At 44.9% G+C, this 17,060-nt stretch overlaps 1 protein-coding gene across 1 annotated transcript in view; it reads right to left on the minus strand.

Annotated features, from left to right (window-relative positions):
* LRRK2 (leucine rich repeat kinase 2) overlaps nt 1-17,060 on the minus strand; it is a 2,096,839-nt gene that overhangs the window by 736,140 nt on the left and 1,343,639 nt on the right. The window contains exon 36 of the mRNA XM_086967213.1: nt 4,374-4,520. Within this exon, the coding sequence (XP_086823339.1) occupies nt 4,374-4,520 (147 nt within the window). The remainder of the gene's footprint in view (nt 1-4,373; nt 4,521-17,060) is intronic.

Below are 17,060 nucleotides of genomic sequence, written 5' to 3' on the forward strand. Positions count from 1 at the left end.
ATCAGTGATGTCATGAGTGATGTCACTGACCATGTCATGAGTGATGTAATATGTGACGTCATCAGCAGTGCATTGCAGGGGCGCTAGTTATAGTGAGTCCAACTAACTATAACGTGGGAATTTCAATGGTTTTATGTCAGTAAAATTTCCAGCTAACTCTAACTGGTGTGAAACCTATGGTTTTTTCAGTGAATTTAATAGGTTTTTTAAATGCTAATTCCTAACTATAACTGGTGTGAAACCTATGGTTTTTTCAGTGAATTTCAAAGGTTTTTTAAATGCTAATTCCTAACTATAACTGGTGTGAAACCTTTGGTTTTTTCAGTGAATTTCATAGGTTTTTAAATAGCAAATTTCTATATCTATGAAATGTAATATTTTTTATAATGAATCCTATAATGTATATTTATGTAATACTATTTTTTTTATGTATTTTGTTCATGTTTTTTTTTTGCCCTGGAGCGCACCCTGTGCGCGTCCCGGTGAGAGCACCGGAAAGCGCAGTTTTTGCAGGGCGCCCCAAGGCGCGTACCGGTGAGCGTCCCATTAGCGCTTTTCCGCGAACGAAAACATCATCGTGACGTATCGCGTAGCCGCGTCCGCGTGATACGCACAGCGTAAATGCACCCAGAAGCACTCGAGCGCATACGATCGCGCAACGTAAGCATCCGACGCGCTTATGCGACGTGCCCCTGTGCGCGCCCGGGGGCGCGTAGCGTAAGCGCGTCGGGTCATGTGACCTAAAAATAACCATTTTTATTGGTGCGGGACAGTTTTGGTTTCCAAATGATGAAAGCCCTGGTCATGTGACCTGAAATTAACACTTTTCATTGGTTCAGGACAGTTTGTTTTTTTCCTAATGATGAAAGCCCCCACCTTTTTTCCTCATTCTCACTTTGTACTTTGAGTGAAGAAGACCTGTTGAAAGACCTCTCTGTACTTTTTTGGACTGAAAAATGGCTTCAGTAGCAGCAGCAGCAGGAGCATCTCAGCCACCACCACCACCAAGAGGACCACCACAACCCCACACTGGTGGAGATGAAGAAGAGGAAGAGGAGGAAGAGGAAGAGGAGGAGGAGGAAGAGGAGGGGAGGAGGACATTCCTGCCAGAAGACAATACCACATATAGACCAAAGCCACACATTGTATGGGAGTTTTTTTCCATCCCAAGTGGCCAAAAAAAGGTGAATGCGCCAAAGGTGACTTGCCTAATCTGTAACATGGAACTTTCAAGGGGGAACCCTAACAAAAAATACTCATTTGGCAATAACACCATGATTCGCCACATGCAGCGCAAGCATCCCAACAACTATGTTGCGGCAGAGGTGAGAGAACTGGCCAGTAACCCTCCCCAATCTTCACCCAGCACCTCAAAAAGAAAGCAACCCACTCCATCGGGACCAGAGACAAGAGAGATGGTCCCAAACATTCAACCCCAGTTTGGGAAATACAAGATCACTTGTATTTTTTGTGGGAAAACCATCACCTATGGTGAGCAAAGCATAAAGCTCACCGTGGTGGTGACAACCACAAATGCCCCAAAAATCCATAATTTTTTCCTGGTTTTTTTTTGCTCCAGTTGAGCCATTTTCAATTCCTTGTTTTTTGTTTCTCCCCATAAAAATAACAATTAACATATAAAATAGTTCATAAAAGCCAAAAAAAGTACAAAATGTTCAAAAAAACATTAAAAAGAAATATAAAACAATAAAAAGAAGAAAAAAAACAGTTCTTTTCAGAACTACCTCCAATTTATAAAAAAAGGCTAAATTTTTTTAAAACTCTGTCATTCTTTTTTCCCCATGCTACGCTCCCCGGTACCCTCCGCGGTGCGCGTACCGGGCGCTCCCCCCACGCAAATCGGAAAAAAATAACATTTTTTTGCCCCGCGGGGCCCTTTTATGGCCCCCACATCAAACCTAGGGGGTCAGGGGGGGTCTATCCTGCCCCCTTTTGGTCATTCCCCTCTTTGTTTTTGCCACCTCTTGTGTCTCGATCCTACCGAGACACAAGATGGTGGCCGCTCCGGACTGTTTGGAATGTTTACAGACACCCGAGAGCCAATCAGCTTTCTGCGCGCGATCTCGCGTAGCGCGCTGGTTTGCGTACCGGGGCGCGCTTATAGATATATATATTTTTTTGAACCTAAATTACTCAAAATTCACTGGAGCACATATCTTGAGACATAGCAAAGGCACATCGGGCTACCAGTCCCTACAATTTTGCCAATTTTGCCGGAGAAACAGCGGCCCTCATCCTCCTAGACCTCTCCGTGGCATTCAACACTGTCTGCCACCGCACCCTAGTACAGCGCCTCAGCAACGTTGGAATCCAGGACAAGGCGCTGGAATGGGTCATCTCCTTCCTCGACGGAAGAACACAGAGAGTCCGCCTACCACCGTACAAGTCAGAGGCCACCGAAGTCATCTGCGGCGTCCCTCAAGGATCCTCTCTGAGCCCCACCCTCTTCAACGTCTACATGAGCCCCCTCGCGGCCATCGCACGCCAGCACAACCTCAACATAATCTCCTACGCCGACGACACCCAGCTGATCCTCTCCCTGACCAACGACCCCGCTGCCGCCAGAGCCAACCTGCACGAAGGGATGAAAGAGGTAGCCGAGTGGATGACGACCAGCCGCCTGAAACTGAACTCGGACAAGACGGAGGTCCTCATCCTGGGCTCCTCACCCTCCGCCTGGGACGACTCCTGGTGGCCTCCCGCCCTGGGCACCGCACCCAAACCGACAGACCATGCACGCAACCTGGGCTTCATCCTGGACTCCTCCCTCTCCATGACCAGGCAAGTCAACAACGTCTCCTCGGCGTGCTTCAACATCCTACGCATGCTACGGAAGATCTTCTGGTGGATCCCCACCGAGACCAGGAAGACCGTCACCCAGGCCCTCGTCACCAGCCGACTGGACTACGGCAACGCCCTCTACGCCGGTACCACCGCCAAGCTCCAGAAGAGACTCCAGCGGATCCAGAACGCCTCAGCCAGACTCATCCTCGACATCCCACGAACCAGCCACATCTCCGGACATCTGAGAGACCTTCACTGGCTCCCCGTCAACAAAAGAATCACCTTCCGCCTCCTCACCCACGCACACAAAGCCCTACACGACCAAGGCCCGAGCTACCTCAACAGCCGAGTCAACTTCTACGCTCCCAAACGCCACCTCCGATCAGCCAACCACGCCCTCGCCGCCGTCCCCCGCATCCGAAGAGCGACTACAGGAGGAAGGTCCTTCTCCTACCTGGCCGCCAAGACCTGGAACTCCCTCCCGACCGACCTGCGCCTGACCCAAGACCACCTCTCCTTCAGGAAGAAGCTGAAGACCTGGCTGTTCGAGCAGTAGCGGCACCCCCCCCACCCCCAGCGCCTTGAGACCCTACGGGTATGTAGCGCGCTCTATAAATGTCGTTGATTGATTGATTGATTGAAGTTTCATGGAAATCCATTCAGCCGTTCGGGTTAAAAGTGAGGTCGATCGCCCTATGGAAATTAACATAGGGAAAACACGTTTTGGGACCCCCCTTTTTTCTCGGCCCCCGCTTGACGAATACCTTCCAAACTTTCAGGCAAGGACCGGAGCACCGCGAGGCAAATTTGAGGACATTTTCAGGCAGATTCCTCAACCGGCACCAAAGCTATTCCCAATAGAATGTTGCGATTTCCCTATTGAAAATAATCCTAACTATAACTACCAGTAGGATATATATATATATATATATATATATATATATATATATATATATATATATATATATATATATATATATATATATATATATATCTCCAAGATTCCTCCTTCAACTTTCAAAGAAGTACACCAACACTTGGCAGAGTTGCATTTCATTTATATTTAATAGTGAGACAGCACGAAGGTGGCAGCAGTCAATCCCAACGTTTCTGCTCTACTCTGTATTTATAATTTATGAAGTGCACAAAGCAATAATGATGTGACAGATATTGTCTTAACTGTATCTGTTCTTCTCAGTGGAATTGCCTGCCACTGAGGTATGTACCAGTGTAACAGATCTCTGTATCTGAGTGCATGCTTGATTAGTTGCTGAACAGTCAACATGATTAAAACAGCCGGCAAGTGTTACTAAGGAAACTGAAGAAGAATCATCCTGTTTTTTTGTACTCACACATCTCTAACCTCCTAAAGCCATGGTTGTTTGAGGATATGCAATGTCATTTCTATTTCTCTGATACAGTAAAGATATAGAAGTCTAAAACATCTAGGTTTCTGGACAAGTACATGACCATATCACAAACAATAAATTAAATTCTTGGCAACATCGTTTATAGCAATATTTCAAATACTGTATCTAACCACACTTACTTTGCATAAATTTAATTACCTTTTCTGCCACAGGGAACTGTGACCTTCAAAAAGCTATCAGGGTTGTTGTCGAAGACTGTAGACTCAACCAAGCAGTAGGCTTCCTGACTCCAGCTCAGGTAGATTCCTTGTCTCCAGTACATTTTTGAAGGACGATGTGTGCGTTCTGGGAGAAACCAAAGAAAACGTTATTTACTTTCAGTAACACTCTTCCTGGTAGATACTCTTTATAATTTCTGATTTTTCACGTTTTGAATGTCCCTGAGGTGCTAGAAAACTCAAATGTAGTGCTCCTGCTCACTAAAATATGGAGTCCTGTTACTAAGCGTTAACACCATTCTGCTCTGAAACTGATGAACAGAGCCGCATACAAGTGTTATCTATGCGCGCTGAACTGTTTAGTGCGCCCTACTGTTTAGGGCCCTCAGACGTAAACCTTGTCATAAATTGAATGAGCTGGTGTGCTGATTGCTAAATTGGATGTTTGTTAAAAGAATACCTCATAAGACAGAATGGGGATGTGGGATGGTCGGTGAGGAGTTTGGGGTTGGAAGAGTAATCATCAGAAAGAGTATTACTGACGGTATATAACTTGCTTTTCTGAAGGATACATCTAACCACATACTCCTCACCTTTAGAATAAACACCAGAGCAGTACCTGCCAAGCTGGGGGGCTTGTCAACTGGTTCAAAATAAAAAGGCCTGCAGGACAGAGGGCAAAATGCACATCTCGGCTATTCTGACTCTGGAGGCAGTAGTACTTCATAAACATGTGTACTGATGTCCACATGGGAAAAATCCTAAACAATGAAGTCAGAACAACGACTAACTGGAACAACGAAGCTTGAACAACGAAGACTCTCATTCAACGAAGTCTGGAACAACGAAGGTCGGAACAACGACTTTTCAGAAAACCGATGAATTTCAGTGTTGAAAACCCGCTGTTAAAGTCCAGCACAGAGGATAATTGTCAAAGCTGTGGGCAGGATTGCAGTCGGGTCGCGGACAGTAAAAGTAGCATCAATGATAGAGATAAGCTCATATTTCAAACTATTATCTGTGATATTGTTTGGGCTTGTGTTGAAAAAAGTCTACTAAAGTACCATAAAGAGGAAAAGGATACTTGTTAACGCTGTGAGCAGAATTGCATTTAGCTCGCGGACCACACTGGTAACGTAAATGTTATTTCAATCACCGCCGATAAAACTGTGCCCTCCTGTAATGAAGTTCAACAGGGTTGTGTGCTGGGCCGAGAATATAAAGAAGGAACGCACTGCGTGAAGCGTGCACGGCAGTGACAGTGTGTTGCTCCTCGTAAAACAGCAGATAAATGCATGGCATGAGTAACAAAGAAGAGAGTCAAGACTATGTGAAAAACCTCAACGAGTAGAGAACACATCTTTTATGAAAAACAAACATGAAAGAAAGTCAAAGGGGATCAAGTCAACCATAACAAAAAATAGTTATACAGTCATACAAACATTACTTGCATAGTAAGTAAATAGGTCAAAAGAAGGTCACAGTTAAAGTTAGAGGTTAATAAACATTAACACGGGCGTGTGTGAAAAAGACTATACATTAAAATAATGGGTAAAGAGCAATTAAAAAAATATATCGTGGAAGTATTGTTATTACAATACTGCCATCTAATGGCCAGTCACGAGGTCAAACTTTTCGTGGTTTAGGAAGTAGTTGAAAAAAATGTTGTGGTTTAGCATGACACATTGTAAAGCTTTCGTGGATAATGAAGTCGTGGTTAAGGAAGTAGTTGTTTAGACATACAACCCTTAACACAGACGCATCGAACAACTAAGCATTGGTTCCAAATGGGTATACAGTCGAAACATGAGAAACAGATTTAAGTCCAAGTGTGGCATCAGAAAGGACTTAGGTAGAAGGAGATGGTATAACCCTTTGAGGAAAAAAACATTGCATCTGGTGATTTGAATAAGGACAGTTGGTCCGACAAACATCAAAGTTTAAAAGGGCTGACAGGTAACCACTATCTGTGCCCAGAGCAAGTCCTTGCTGGGCTTGAAACAGTGTAAATATTAACACATTTGACAGTTTTGCATGCATGCAGTCAAACTGACGGCTCCACCCCAATCCACAAACTTGGCCCAGTGTCCAGCACACACAGACTTCATTGAATGATGCCTTTCAGTCAAGAAGGCATCAACCACCTCTAAAGGAAGGTGAGAGGGGATTAACTGCTGCCACTTAATGTATGAGCTTGAAGGTTACACAGGCGTGAGTTTGGGATCCTGTCCTGTTACAGGAGATTAAACTGAAGTGGCAGCCTGATCAGAGGATGGAGTACCACATAGTGGAGGGGTTGTATGTGAGCATATGCACCAATCTTACTTGAATGAGGGGAGGGAGGCTTTCAAGGCCAAGAGAATCACCCACAACTCAGCAAACTGATGTGAAAGTAGGTCTCAGCAGAGACCAGAGTCCTTTGATTTCAACCTCTCACAAATGATCTGCCCAACCCAGAAGCAACATATCTGTTTCCACAGTCCTCTCTGGGTGGGGCAAGAGTTGTCTGCTGCTGGTCCAATTGTGGTTGAGAACACAATCAAGGGTAACAAAGGCCAACAAAGAAGATGAGTGGAGCACTATGAATTACGGCTGCATGCACAGCATTCTCCACCAGACATACAGCCAGCAGACAAGGACTTGCCAATGGACTGCAGCAGATGAACCAAGGAAGAAATATGGAAAGCCATCAAACATCTGAGAAATGAAAAGGCAGGAGATTCTGACTACATTCCTGCAGAGGCACTAAAGGCAGACATTGAATCATCAGTAGAAATGCTCAACCCCATGTTTGGAAAGATTTGGGAGGAGGAAAAGGTGCCATCAGGCTGGAAGGAGGGATATCTGATTAGGATCTCGAAGAAGGGATACCTGAGTAACTGTGTAAACTACAAAGAGATATCTCTTCTATCAACCCCATGAAAAGTCATGAACAAAGTCATCCTGAACAGAATGAATGAACAAGTTGATGCTCAGTTGCAAGACCAGCAAGCTGTCTTCCCCAAAGATAGATCCTGCACAGACCAGATTGCGACACTGCACATAATAACAGAGAAGTTGATGGAATGGCGCTCACCCCTCTATGTCAACTTCATCCACTATGAGAATATATTCTACAGCGTGGACAGAGAGACCCTTTGGAAACTCCTCAACCACTACGGTGTGCCAGATAAACTCATAAGAATCATCAAGAACTCTTAGGATTGAATGACTGGCAAGATAGTCGATGGAGCACAACTAATAGAAGCCTTCGAATTGAGGCCCACAGACCGTTTGGGTTGTTTGCTCTTGCCTTTCCTCTTGCTGCTGGGCACAGAATAGAACATGAAGACATTCAAAGCAAGGTGAAGAAATGGGATCAAGTGGACACCTTGGACATAGCTCAATGACCTGGACTTTGCAGACGACCTGGCCCTACTATCCCACCCATCTACAGATGCAAGAAAAGACCAAGTGGCAGCCACATCAGCACAGCTTGGTCTCAACATCCAAAGGGGGAAAACCAAGATCCTGACGGATAACACAGCCAGCACAACCCCAGTCTTGAGGCCTTTACTACCTGGGAAGTGTCATAGGCAAGCAGGGCGGCAAGGATGCCGACATGAAGGCAAGAATCGGCAAAGAAATGGCTGCCTTCATTCAGCTAAAGAAAATCTAGAGCCCCAAGAAACTAACGCTTCAAACCAAGATTAGGCTTTTTAACACCAACGTAAAATCGGTCCTTCTGTATAGAGCAGAAATTTGGAAGGCAACAGTGACCACCACCAACAAAGTCCAAACCTCCAATAACACCTGTCTGAGGAAAAGCCTCCAAATCCACTGGCCAAACACCATCAGCAACAGTCACCTAAGGCAGCAGATTTTCCAAATCTCTGCTCATGAAAAAATAATTAGAAGACACTGGGGCTGGATAGGTAACCCCCTCAGCAAGCTTGCATCAAACACCACCAAAAAGCCCTCACCTGGAACTCTCGATGGAAAAAGAAAAGAGGCAGGACCAGAACATCTGGAGTCAAGGCCTCAAGGCTGACTGCAAGGAGATGTGTAAACCTGGAGTCCGATTGAAAGAAAAGACCAGGACAAAGATACTGGAGAGTCCTGGTCGATGGCCTATACCCCAGGAGTGGTAGTAGGCGAGAGTAAATAAGCCACCATTGCTAGTCTTTTGTTGTCTCCCACACCTTAATGAAATATGACAGGTTCACTTTGCTCTGGGCCCACTGAAACTTCAGGTACCACTCCAAAGTTTGCATGTGTCATCCAGCATGGTCAGCAAGCATGATGCAAAAGGCTGGTAGGCCCAAAATCCTCTGAACCATCCTCACGAGACCCAGGACAGAAGCAAAAACATAGGGATGCCCCGAACCCGTTGGTCTGGAGGATAGGTTTGAAAACACAACATATTACGGATGGCTCTGATGAAGGGATCCCCTGAGAAGCAGCTAGGTGGGACTTCAGGAGACTGATCTAAGAACCAAAGATGCAAAGAGGTTCACTGTTGTCTGGAGGTGGTCTGTGGCTCACTGTGGTGAGATGCCGGCAATAGTTAGTCATCGAGGTAGTGGAAGACAGGTACCCCAAACTTCCTAGGATGGACGGCAAACAATGTCATCACCGAATAACTGCGCGGAACTTGTGAGGATAAAAGGAGCATGAGAAACTGAAAGTGCTCAAAGGCCACTGTGAAATGCTGGCATCAGAAGTCCAGCAGGAAGAAGAAAGAAAGTATCCTGTAGGCCCAGCACTACTATCCAGTTTGAGGATCAGGGGAAGAGAGAACCTTGGCCAAGGTGAGCGTTTTGGATTTGTACTCACACAGAAAGGCATTGAGAGAGCATAGAACTAGGATAGGACAGAGGCCTCTGTCATTTTTCAGCACAAAGAACTTACAGGAACAATGTCCAGTTCCTATTTATGAGGCTGGTACCCTCTTCTATAGCTCCTTTGGCCAAAGAGTCTGCACTTCCTGGCATAATACGGACTGTCGTCCTTCGAGAACTGGCCTGAAATGGGTGGTGGGTACAGTGGGTCTATAAGGCGTGGAAGGGCATAGCCCAACTTGACAATATGCAGGACCTGTTTGCCAGATGTGAACTTTTGCCACCCCTGCAGGAAGTGACTTATTCTGCCTCCTGCTTGGTAGCTGTGCTCTGGCAGAAACGCACTAAAGGGGCTTGGAGTTTTGGCCTGAGGGGCAGAAGATTGGAATGAATGTTGCCGCTGGTTGCAGGTCAATGTCGGTGAGGCCAGTGGCCAAGCTCAAATGGGCTAAGAAGCCGGTAGTGGAGGCACAGGAGCCCAACATTGCTGACAAACAAAGCCCTGGCATATCCCTAAAAAGGTCAGTATTGTTGGAAGGGATTGACTGACTGGTGCTAAAAAGCCAAGGGGGCATGCATGTTCTGGTCCTGCTCTCCTTAAAATGTTCTAGGACTAAATCTGCTTTCTCACCAAACAGGAGGGAGCCAGTGAAATGCATGTCCATCAAAGACACCTAGACATCTCTTGAGAAACCAGTGGACATCGTCCAAGTATGGTGTTGAAGAGCCGCACTGGTTCCCATAGCCCTACTTACATAGACCATTGTGTCTAGGCCGAACAGGATGACAGATCTGGTCACATCCCAACCAACCTGAATATTTTGGGCTAGAGAAACACGTTGGTCTTTGGAGACTGAAGATCTCACTCACCATGTCCCACAGTGCACGAGTGTAGCAGCCAAATAGGTTGATCAAACTCAAGACCAGGCTTGCACAGAGGGCGAACCTGCCAACAGTAACCCAAGAAGGAGTTCCTACAAATCCCTGGGGCTCAAAGGTGTACCAAAGGGAGCCATTAGTGTGCAAAAGATGATTAGCAGGACTTCACAAAGGACCTCTAACTGTTGCTATGTCACCAATGGGCATGGGAACTCAGGGTGCCACGTGACCAGAGATGGAATTGGTTCCTCAGTGGCACTGTAGCGAGGCCTTGAGACATGACGATGTTCTCATAAACTCAAGAGTGGCAGCAATGATTTGGTGAGTGAAGCATGAGCAGGTCTTCACCTTCAACTTTGACCTGGAATGGGAATGGTGCGAAATCTTCTGGTGTTTAATCACATAGATCTTTGTCTCACGCTCACAGATGTGAAGAACCTAAACACCCGAAGAGCACCTTGTTGGGATCTGTCACAGATATCGGTCCCTACAGGGTTTGAATTCCGTTATTTTAGGAAGCAACATCCCTTGCATACTGGAAGCATTTTGGGAAAAAATGATCTTTATAGAGTGAAGAAAGAAAAAGAGGAGCTCCGGGTAAGCACCTAAAGGTGCAGGAAAGAAAGGAACTGACGTCGTTTTGAATGGTTGGTGCTTATATATGGCTATATACAGCTCAATTTGTCACTTGCAGAGAGTAATGGCATTGACACGGAGTTGCACAGTGCCAGCTACCCATGCCCAGGAGCACTGCTTTTGAGTTTCCAGATCCAGTTTGGGGAAGTTCTAATGGTGAGGAATCTGCTGTTAAAAATATCCAACAGAATAGCTAAACCGTTAAATCATGGTTTGCAACTTTAAGATCATTAGAAAATAATTTCAACACAGATGTTAAATTAGTTGTCTGATACAAAAGCAAAAAAACATAAATTTCAATTATATGTACCCAAGAGTTATCTAAATCACTGAGTGAGATATGGAAATGTAAAACGTTGCTCTGGGAACCTATAAATTGGGGGTAAGAGGATGTTGACACAAAGGGGGCAGTTATGAAGTGAGAAGTCATGATGAGCAGCATCATGAGGAGCATAGTCAATGCACCAAAAGTAATAGCTAACAAGGCAGATTCAATAGTAAAGCTGTTCTTCAGTAATTAAATGCTCACAACTAAACTGCATTTTAAAATAGTTTAGTGCACTAAGGCACTTGCTGTAGAGATCTATGTATATCCCACCAAATTTCTGGGTAAAATGGTGGCAAGGAAGCCAAGGTACTTAATACACTTGCTGGGGAGTTCTGTGTGCTGGAATAGTGCTTCTCGTCAATAGTAATTCTCTTGCTGGCTCTGGATTATTAGTGATTCCCAAATCAACACAACTAACAATGATGGAGTGGTTGAGCACTAGGTTATTGTTGGGAGGGAAATGTTCAATTAATGGTAGTGTGACCATGCTCCCCTGCCCTGAATTTCACAAAGTGAGCCTCTAGTATTTACTGACCAGTTTTTAGACTTGATACACAAGACAATCACACATGTGTGCACTGAGGTCTACATTTGCTATTGTTTGCGACCCAGAGGTAGGCATATATATATATATATATATATATATATATATATATATATATATATATATATATATATATCCTACTGCCGGTCGCCAGTAGGTAGTTCTAGTTAGAACCTAGTTACCATAGGAAAATCGCAACATTCTATTCCCAATAGCTTTGGCGCCGATTGACGAATCTTCACAACATCTTCAAAACATATGGCCCACTCCTGTCCGCTCCTATCTTGAAAGTTTCGGGGTGATTTGGCAAGCGGGGGTCGAGAAAAAAGGGGGGTCCCAAAATGTATTTTCCCCATACAAATTCCCATAGGAAACTTTAGCCGCGGCTACAGCTGTAACTGCTTAACGGAATTACACCAAATTTGGCAAAAAGGTAGCCCTTGGTTCAGAAAGAACTCTTATCTGGGCGGAGCCTAACCACACGTCATCGTGAGATCTGATTGGCTGTCAGCACTTAATCCTGGAATTGCAGGCAGCCATCTTGGGACCAATATACATGATAGTACCCCATTGAAATGCATTGTAGAGAATCGAAGATTTTGAGGGTTACCAAAAGGAGAACTATAAAGGGTGATAAGAGACTTTATTTACATTAGAATTCATTTGTTGATGGTACCATACTAATTTCAGGAATTGTGGTGTGTTCTAAGGTGATTTTACCCTGTGAAATACCTTCTGCTGGGATATCATGAATCATGTTTGAGAGAAAACTATTTTCACATGCTTGTCCATTCTAATTTTGGAAGGTGCTCCAGGAGCTAAAATGCGAGCATATTTTCTGTAAATTCACATTATCTTTCTCAGTCATGTGAGAATGAAGTCTGACATTCTCAGTAAAACATGTACATCCAACAAGGGCAGACACTGTCAGTTGATGCCTTTGTGTTCTACTGCAGCTTATCAGAGTGTTCTAAAGAACAACTAGAGCGCTAACAGCATTATTTATGACAAAAGCATGGCACACCTGAAGCCATCTTGATTGGAATAAACTGGTAACACTTAAAACATTTAATTTAAAAAGAAACAAAATGATGGGGTTCATTTTGTCATAGAAATTATGGTTAGTGGTGTAGAAAGAAAAATGTTTCAAGTGTGATCTCAAATATCTTCCTGTTATATTTCAACAGGAGCAGCCTGTCAGTTGAAGCCTTTGTGTTCTACTGCAGCTTTCCCAGTGTTCTAAAGAACAACTAGAGCGCTAGCAGTCTTACTTATAACAAAATTATGGTACACCTGAAGCAATCTTGATTGGAATACACTGGTAACTCCTAAAATATTTAATTTAAAATGGAACAAAATGAAGGGGTTTAATTTGGTTACCAAAATTATGGTTAGTGCTGTAGAAAGAAAAAATAGGACATGTTTTAAGTGAGATCTCAAATATCTTCCTGTTATATTTCAACAGGAGCAGCCTGTCAGTTGATGCCTTTGTGTTCTACTGCAGCTATCCAGAGTGTTCTAAAGAACAACTAGAGAGCTAACAGTCTTATTATGACAGAATTATGGCACACCAGAAGCCATCTTGATTGGAATAAACTGGTAACACTTAAAACATTTAATTTAAAAAGGAACATAATGAGGGGGTTCATTTTGCCTTACAAATTATGGTTAGTGCTGCAGAAAGAAAATGTAGGGCATGTTTTAAGTGCGATCTCAAATCCTCTTCTATTTCATTAGAAAATTCTGACATGCAGACTGAAACAATCACTTTCAATAAAAGCAGTAGACTTCCAGTTAACTCCCTGGTGAGCAGTAGCTTTACTACAGTGATCTAATGAACAACTAGAGTGCTAACATTCTGAATGTATGGCAAATGTGTGACACATCTGAATGCCTTCTTGATGGAATCAAAGTAAAAAAATGAAAGCATTTCCTACTGAGGAGACTGCAGTAAATGACTAAATTAGGAAACTTCATAACAAATAAGTCTCCCAAGATGGCAAACAGAGAAAAAAAGAGCCCAAATGTAGCACAAATATCGCCCAGATGTAGCCCACATATAGCCCAATGACAGAAGTGTGCAAAACACTTTTTATTTTGAGTTTTTCTGCAGTTTTATATAGTGCAGACTGGTCAGGTATTGGAGCGTTACATCTTACTTGGACCCCTTATTGTGCATTTTGCACGAAGTACATGAGATTGATCTTGCGAAACATTGAACTTTACGATTCTGTTAACCTGAAGTTACTCTGAACCGGGCTTTGAAACACCCGTTTTTATCTACTGGTTTTAATTAATTCTCACTGTATTGTATTAGGAAAGAGGATGTACTGTTTTTATGTACACTTTTATGATCTATATTTCTAAATCAGATCGAATAAAGTTTAATGAATTCTATGGCAGGACGTAGGCAAGGATTATGCATATCTTTTCTCACTTTATTTGCATGGCAGTTCAAAAAAAACGTTACACAACAATCATTAATAAAAGACTACACAACCCATGAACCATTAGGAGGGTAATCTCCAAGGCAACTATAGTCCAATCATATCACAGTCCATCATATATAATATAGTGACGACCCTTCCGTTTCCGCTTTCTTAACTGCTCATCAGTTAAGTGCATTCCTTACATTCTTGGCTTAATCTGACATTGTTGCCGTTTGTATAGGGGTTTCTTGTGCAAGTTATTAGGATTATTGCCTTGGTATTGTTTCATATTCCATGCGCAGCAGGCTCTTGCCTGAGCGCGTTCTCCCCTCCCAGTTTCTCCCGCTGTGCGTTCTGCGAGTGGTGAGATCTTGCCAGGCGCATCTGGTCCGAGCGAGGCAGCTCCGTCGAGAGCTCCTGCTGGTCTTTATGCGGGTTTGGGAATCTGGTGTCTCCTTTAGTGTCCGCTTGATTCCCGACCAACCCTCGCCTAATGTTGACACCGTTACGCTGTGATTTCCTCACACGCCCACGTTAGTGACCAGCGCAACCCCCTACAGTACACAAACACCACTGCACTACCCTAAACCCTAAAATACTACCCCCAGCACGACCCCCTGCACTACAGACACCACTGCACTACTGTAAACCCAAAACACTACTCCAGCACAACCCCCTACACTGCCCAAAAACCACTGCACTACCCTAAACCCTAAAACACTAACCCCAGCATGACCCCCTACACTACTCAAACACCACTGCACTACCCTATACCCTAAAACACGATGCCCTACACTACACATACGACTGCACTACCCTAAACCCTAAAACACTACCCACAGAACGACTCCCTACTCTACCCAAACACCACTGCACTACCCTTGATCTTAAATCTACCCCCAGCACAACCCCCTACACTACACAAACACCACTGCACTACCCTAAACCCTACATCTATCCCCAGCACGACCCACTTCACTACCTAAACACAACTGCACTACCCTAAACCCTAAAACACTACCCCAGCACGACCCCCATTACTACCCAAACACAACTGCACTACCCTAAACCCAAACAATTACCCCAGCACGACCCCCTACACTACCCAAACACCACTGCACGACCCTAAACCCTAAAACATGATCCCCTTTGCTACACAAACACCCCTGCACTACCCTAAACCCTAAAACACTACCCCTCCACTACACAAGCACCACTGCACTACCCTTAAACACTAACCCAGCACGACCCCCTACACTACACAAACACCACTGCACTACCGTAAACCCGATACACTACTCCAGCACTACCCCTACACTACCCAAACACCACTGCACTACCCTAAACACTAAAACACTACCCCCAGCACGACCCCTACACTACACAAACACCACTGCACTACTATAAACCCAACACACCACTCCAGCACAACCCCCTACACTACCCAAGCACCACTGCACCACCCTAAACCCTAAAACATGACCCCCTACACTACACAAACACCACTGCACTGCCCTAAACCCTAAAACACTACCCTTTCCACTACACAAACACCACTGCACTACCCTAAACACTAAAACATTACCCCCAGCACGACCCCCTACACTATACAAACCCCACTGCACTACTATAAACCCAAAACACTACTCCAGCACGACCCCCTACACTAACCAAATACCACTGCACTACCCTATACCCTAAAACACAATGCCCTACACTACACAAACACCACTGCACTACCCTAAACCCTAAAATACTACCCCCTCCACTACCCAAACACCACTGCACTACACTAAAACACTACCCCCAGCATGACCCCCAACACTACACAAACACCACTGCACTACCCTAAACCCCCCACATTACACAAACACCACTGCACTACTCTAAACCCTGAAACACTACCCCCAGCACGACCCCTACACTACACAAACACCACTGCACTACTATAAACCCAACACACCACTCCAGCACAACCCCCTACACTACCCAAGCACCACTGCACCACCCTAAACCCTAAAACATGACCCCCTACACTACACAAACACCACTGCACTGCCCTAAACCCTAAAACACGACCCCCTACACTACACAAACACCACTGCACTACTATAAACCCAAAACACTACTCCAGCACGACCCCCTACACTAACCAAATACCACTGCACTACCCTATACCCTAAAACACAATGCCCTACACTACACAAACACCACTGCACTACCCTAAACCCTAAAACACTACCCCCTCCACTACCCAAACACCACTGCACTACACTAAAACACTACCCCCAGCATGACCCCCCAACACTACACAAACACCACTGCACTACCCTAAACCCCCCACATTACACAAACACCACTGCACTACTCTAAACTCTGAAACACTACCCCCAGCATGACCCCCTCACAACACAAACACCACTGCACTGCCTTAAACCCTAAAACACTACCCCCAGCACAACCCCCTATACTACACAACCACTGCACTACCCTAAACCCCCAAACACTACCCCCAGCACGACTCCCTATACTACCCAAACACCACTGCACTACCCTAAACCCTAAATCTGCCCCCAGCATGACCCCCCTACAAGACCCAAACACCACTGCACTACTCTAAACCATAAAACACTACCACTAGCACGACCCCCTACACTATGCATACACCACTGCACTACCCTGAACCCTAAAACACTAGCCCCAGCACAACCCCCTACACTACTGCACTACCCTAAACCCTAAAACACTACCCAAAAACCACTGCACTACCCTAAACCCTAAAACACTACCCCCAGCACGACACCCTGCACTACCCAAAAACCACTGCACTACCCTAAACCCTACAAAAGAAACCCCCACCCCATGCCCCATGCCCAATCCCCTTACCTCTCACTCCTCGTGGTTCCTCTCTCCTCGTGGTTCCCGTTTCACATCGTCTCTGAAGAACGGTGCAACTTGTTATGGGGAAACGGAACAGCCTCTGTTTCCTTACAACAACGTGGATCGTCTACATGTTTTTTAGAACGCACGG

Source organism: Lissotriton vulgaris, chromosome 1_1 (assembly GCF_964263255.1).
Source record: "Lissotriton vulgaris chromosome 1_1, aLisVul1.2, whole genome shotgun sequence".
NCBI classification, from domain to species: Eukaryota; Metazoa; Chordata; class Amphibia; order Caudata; family Salamandridae; genus Lissotriton; species Lissotriton vulgaris.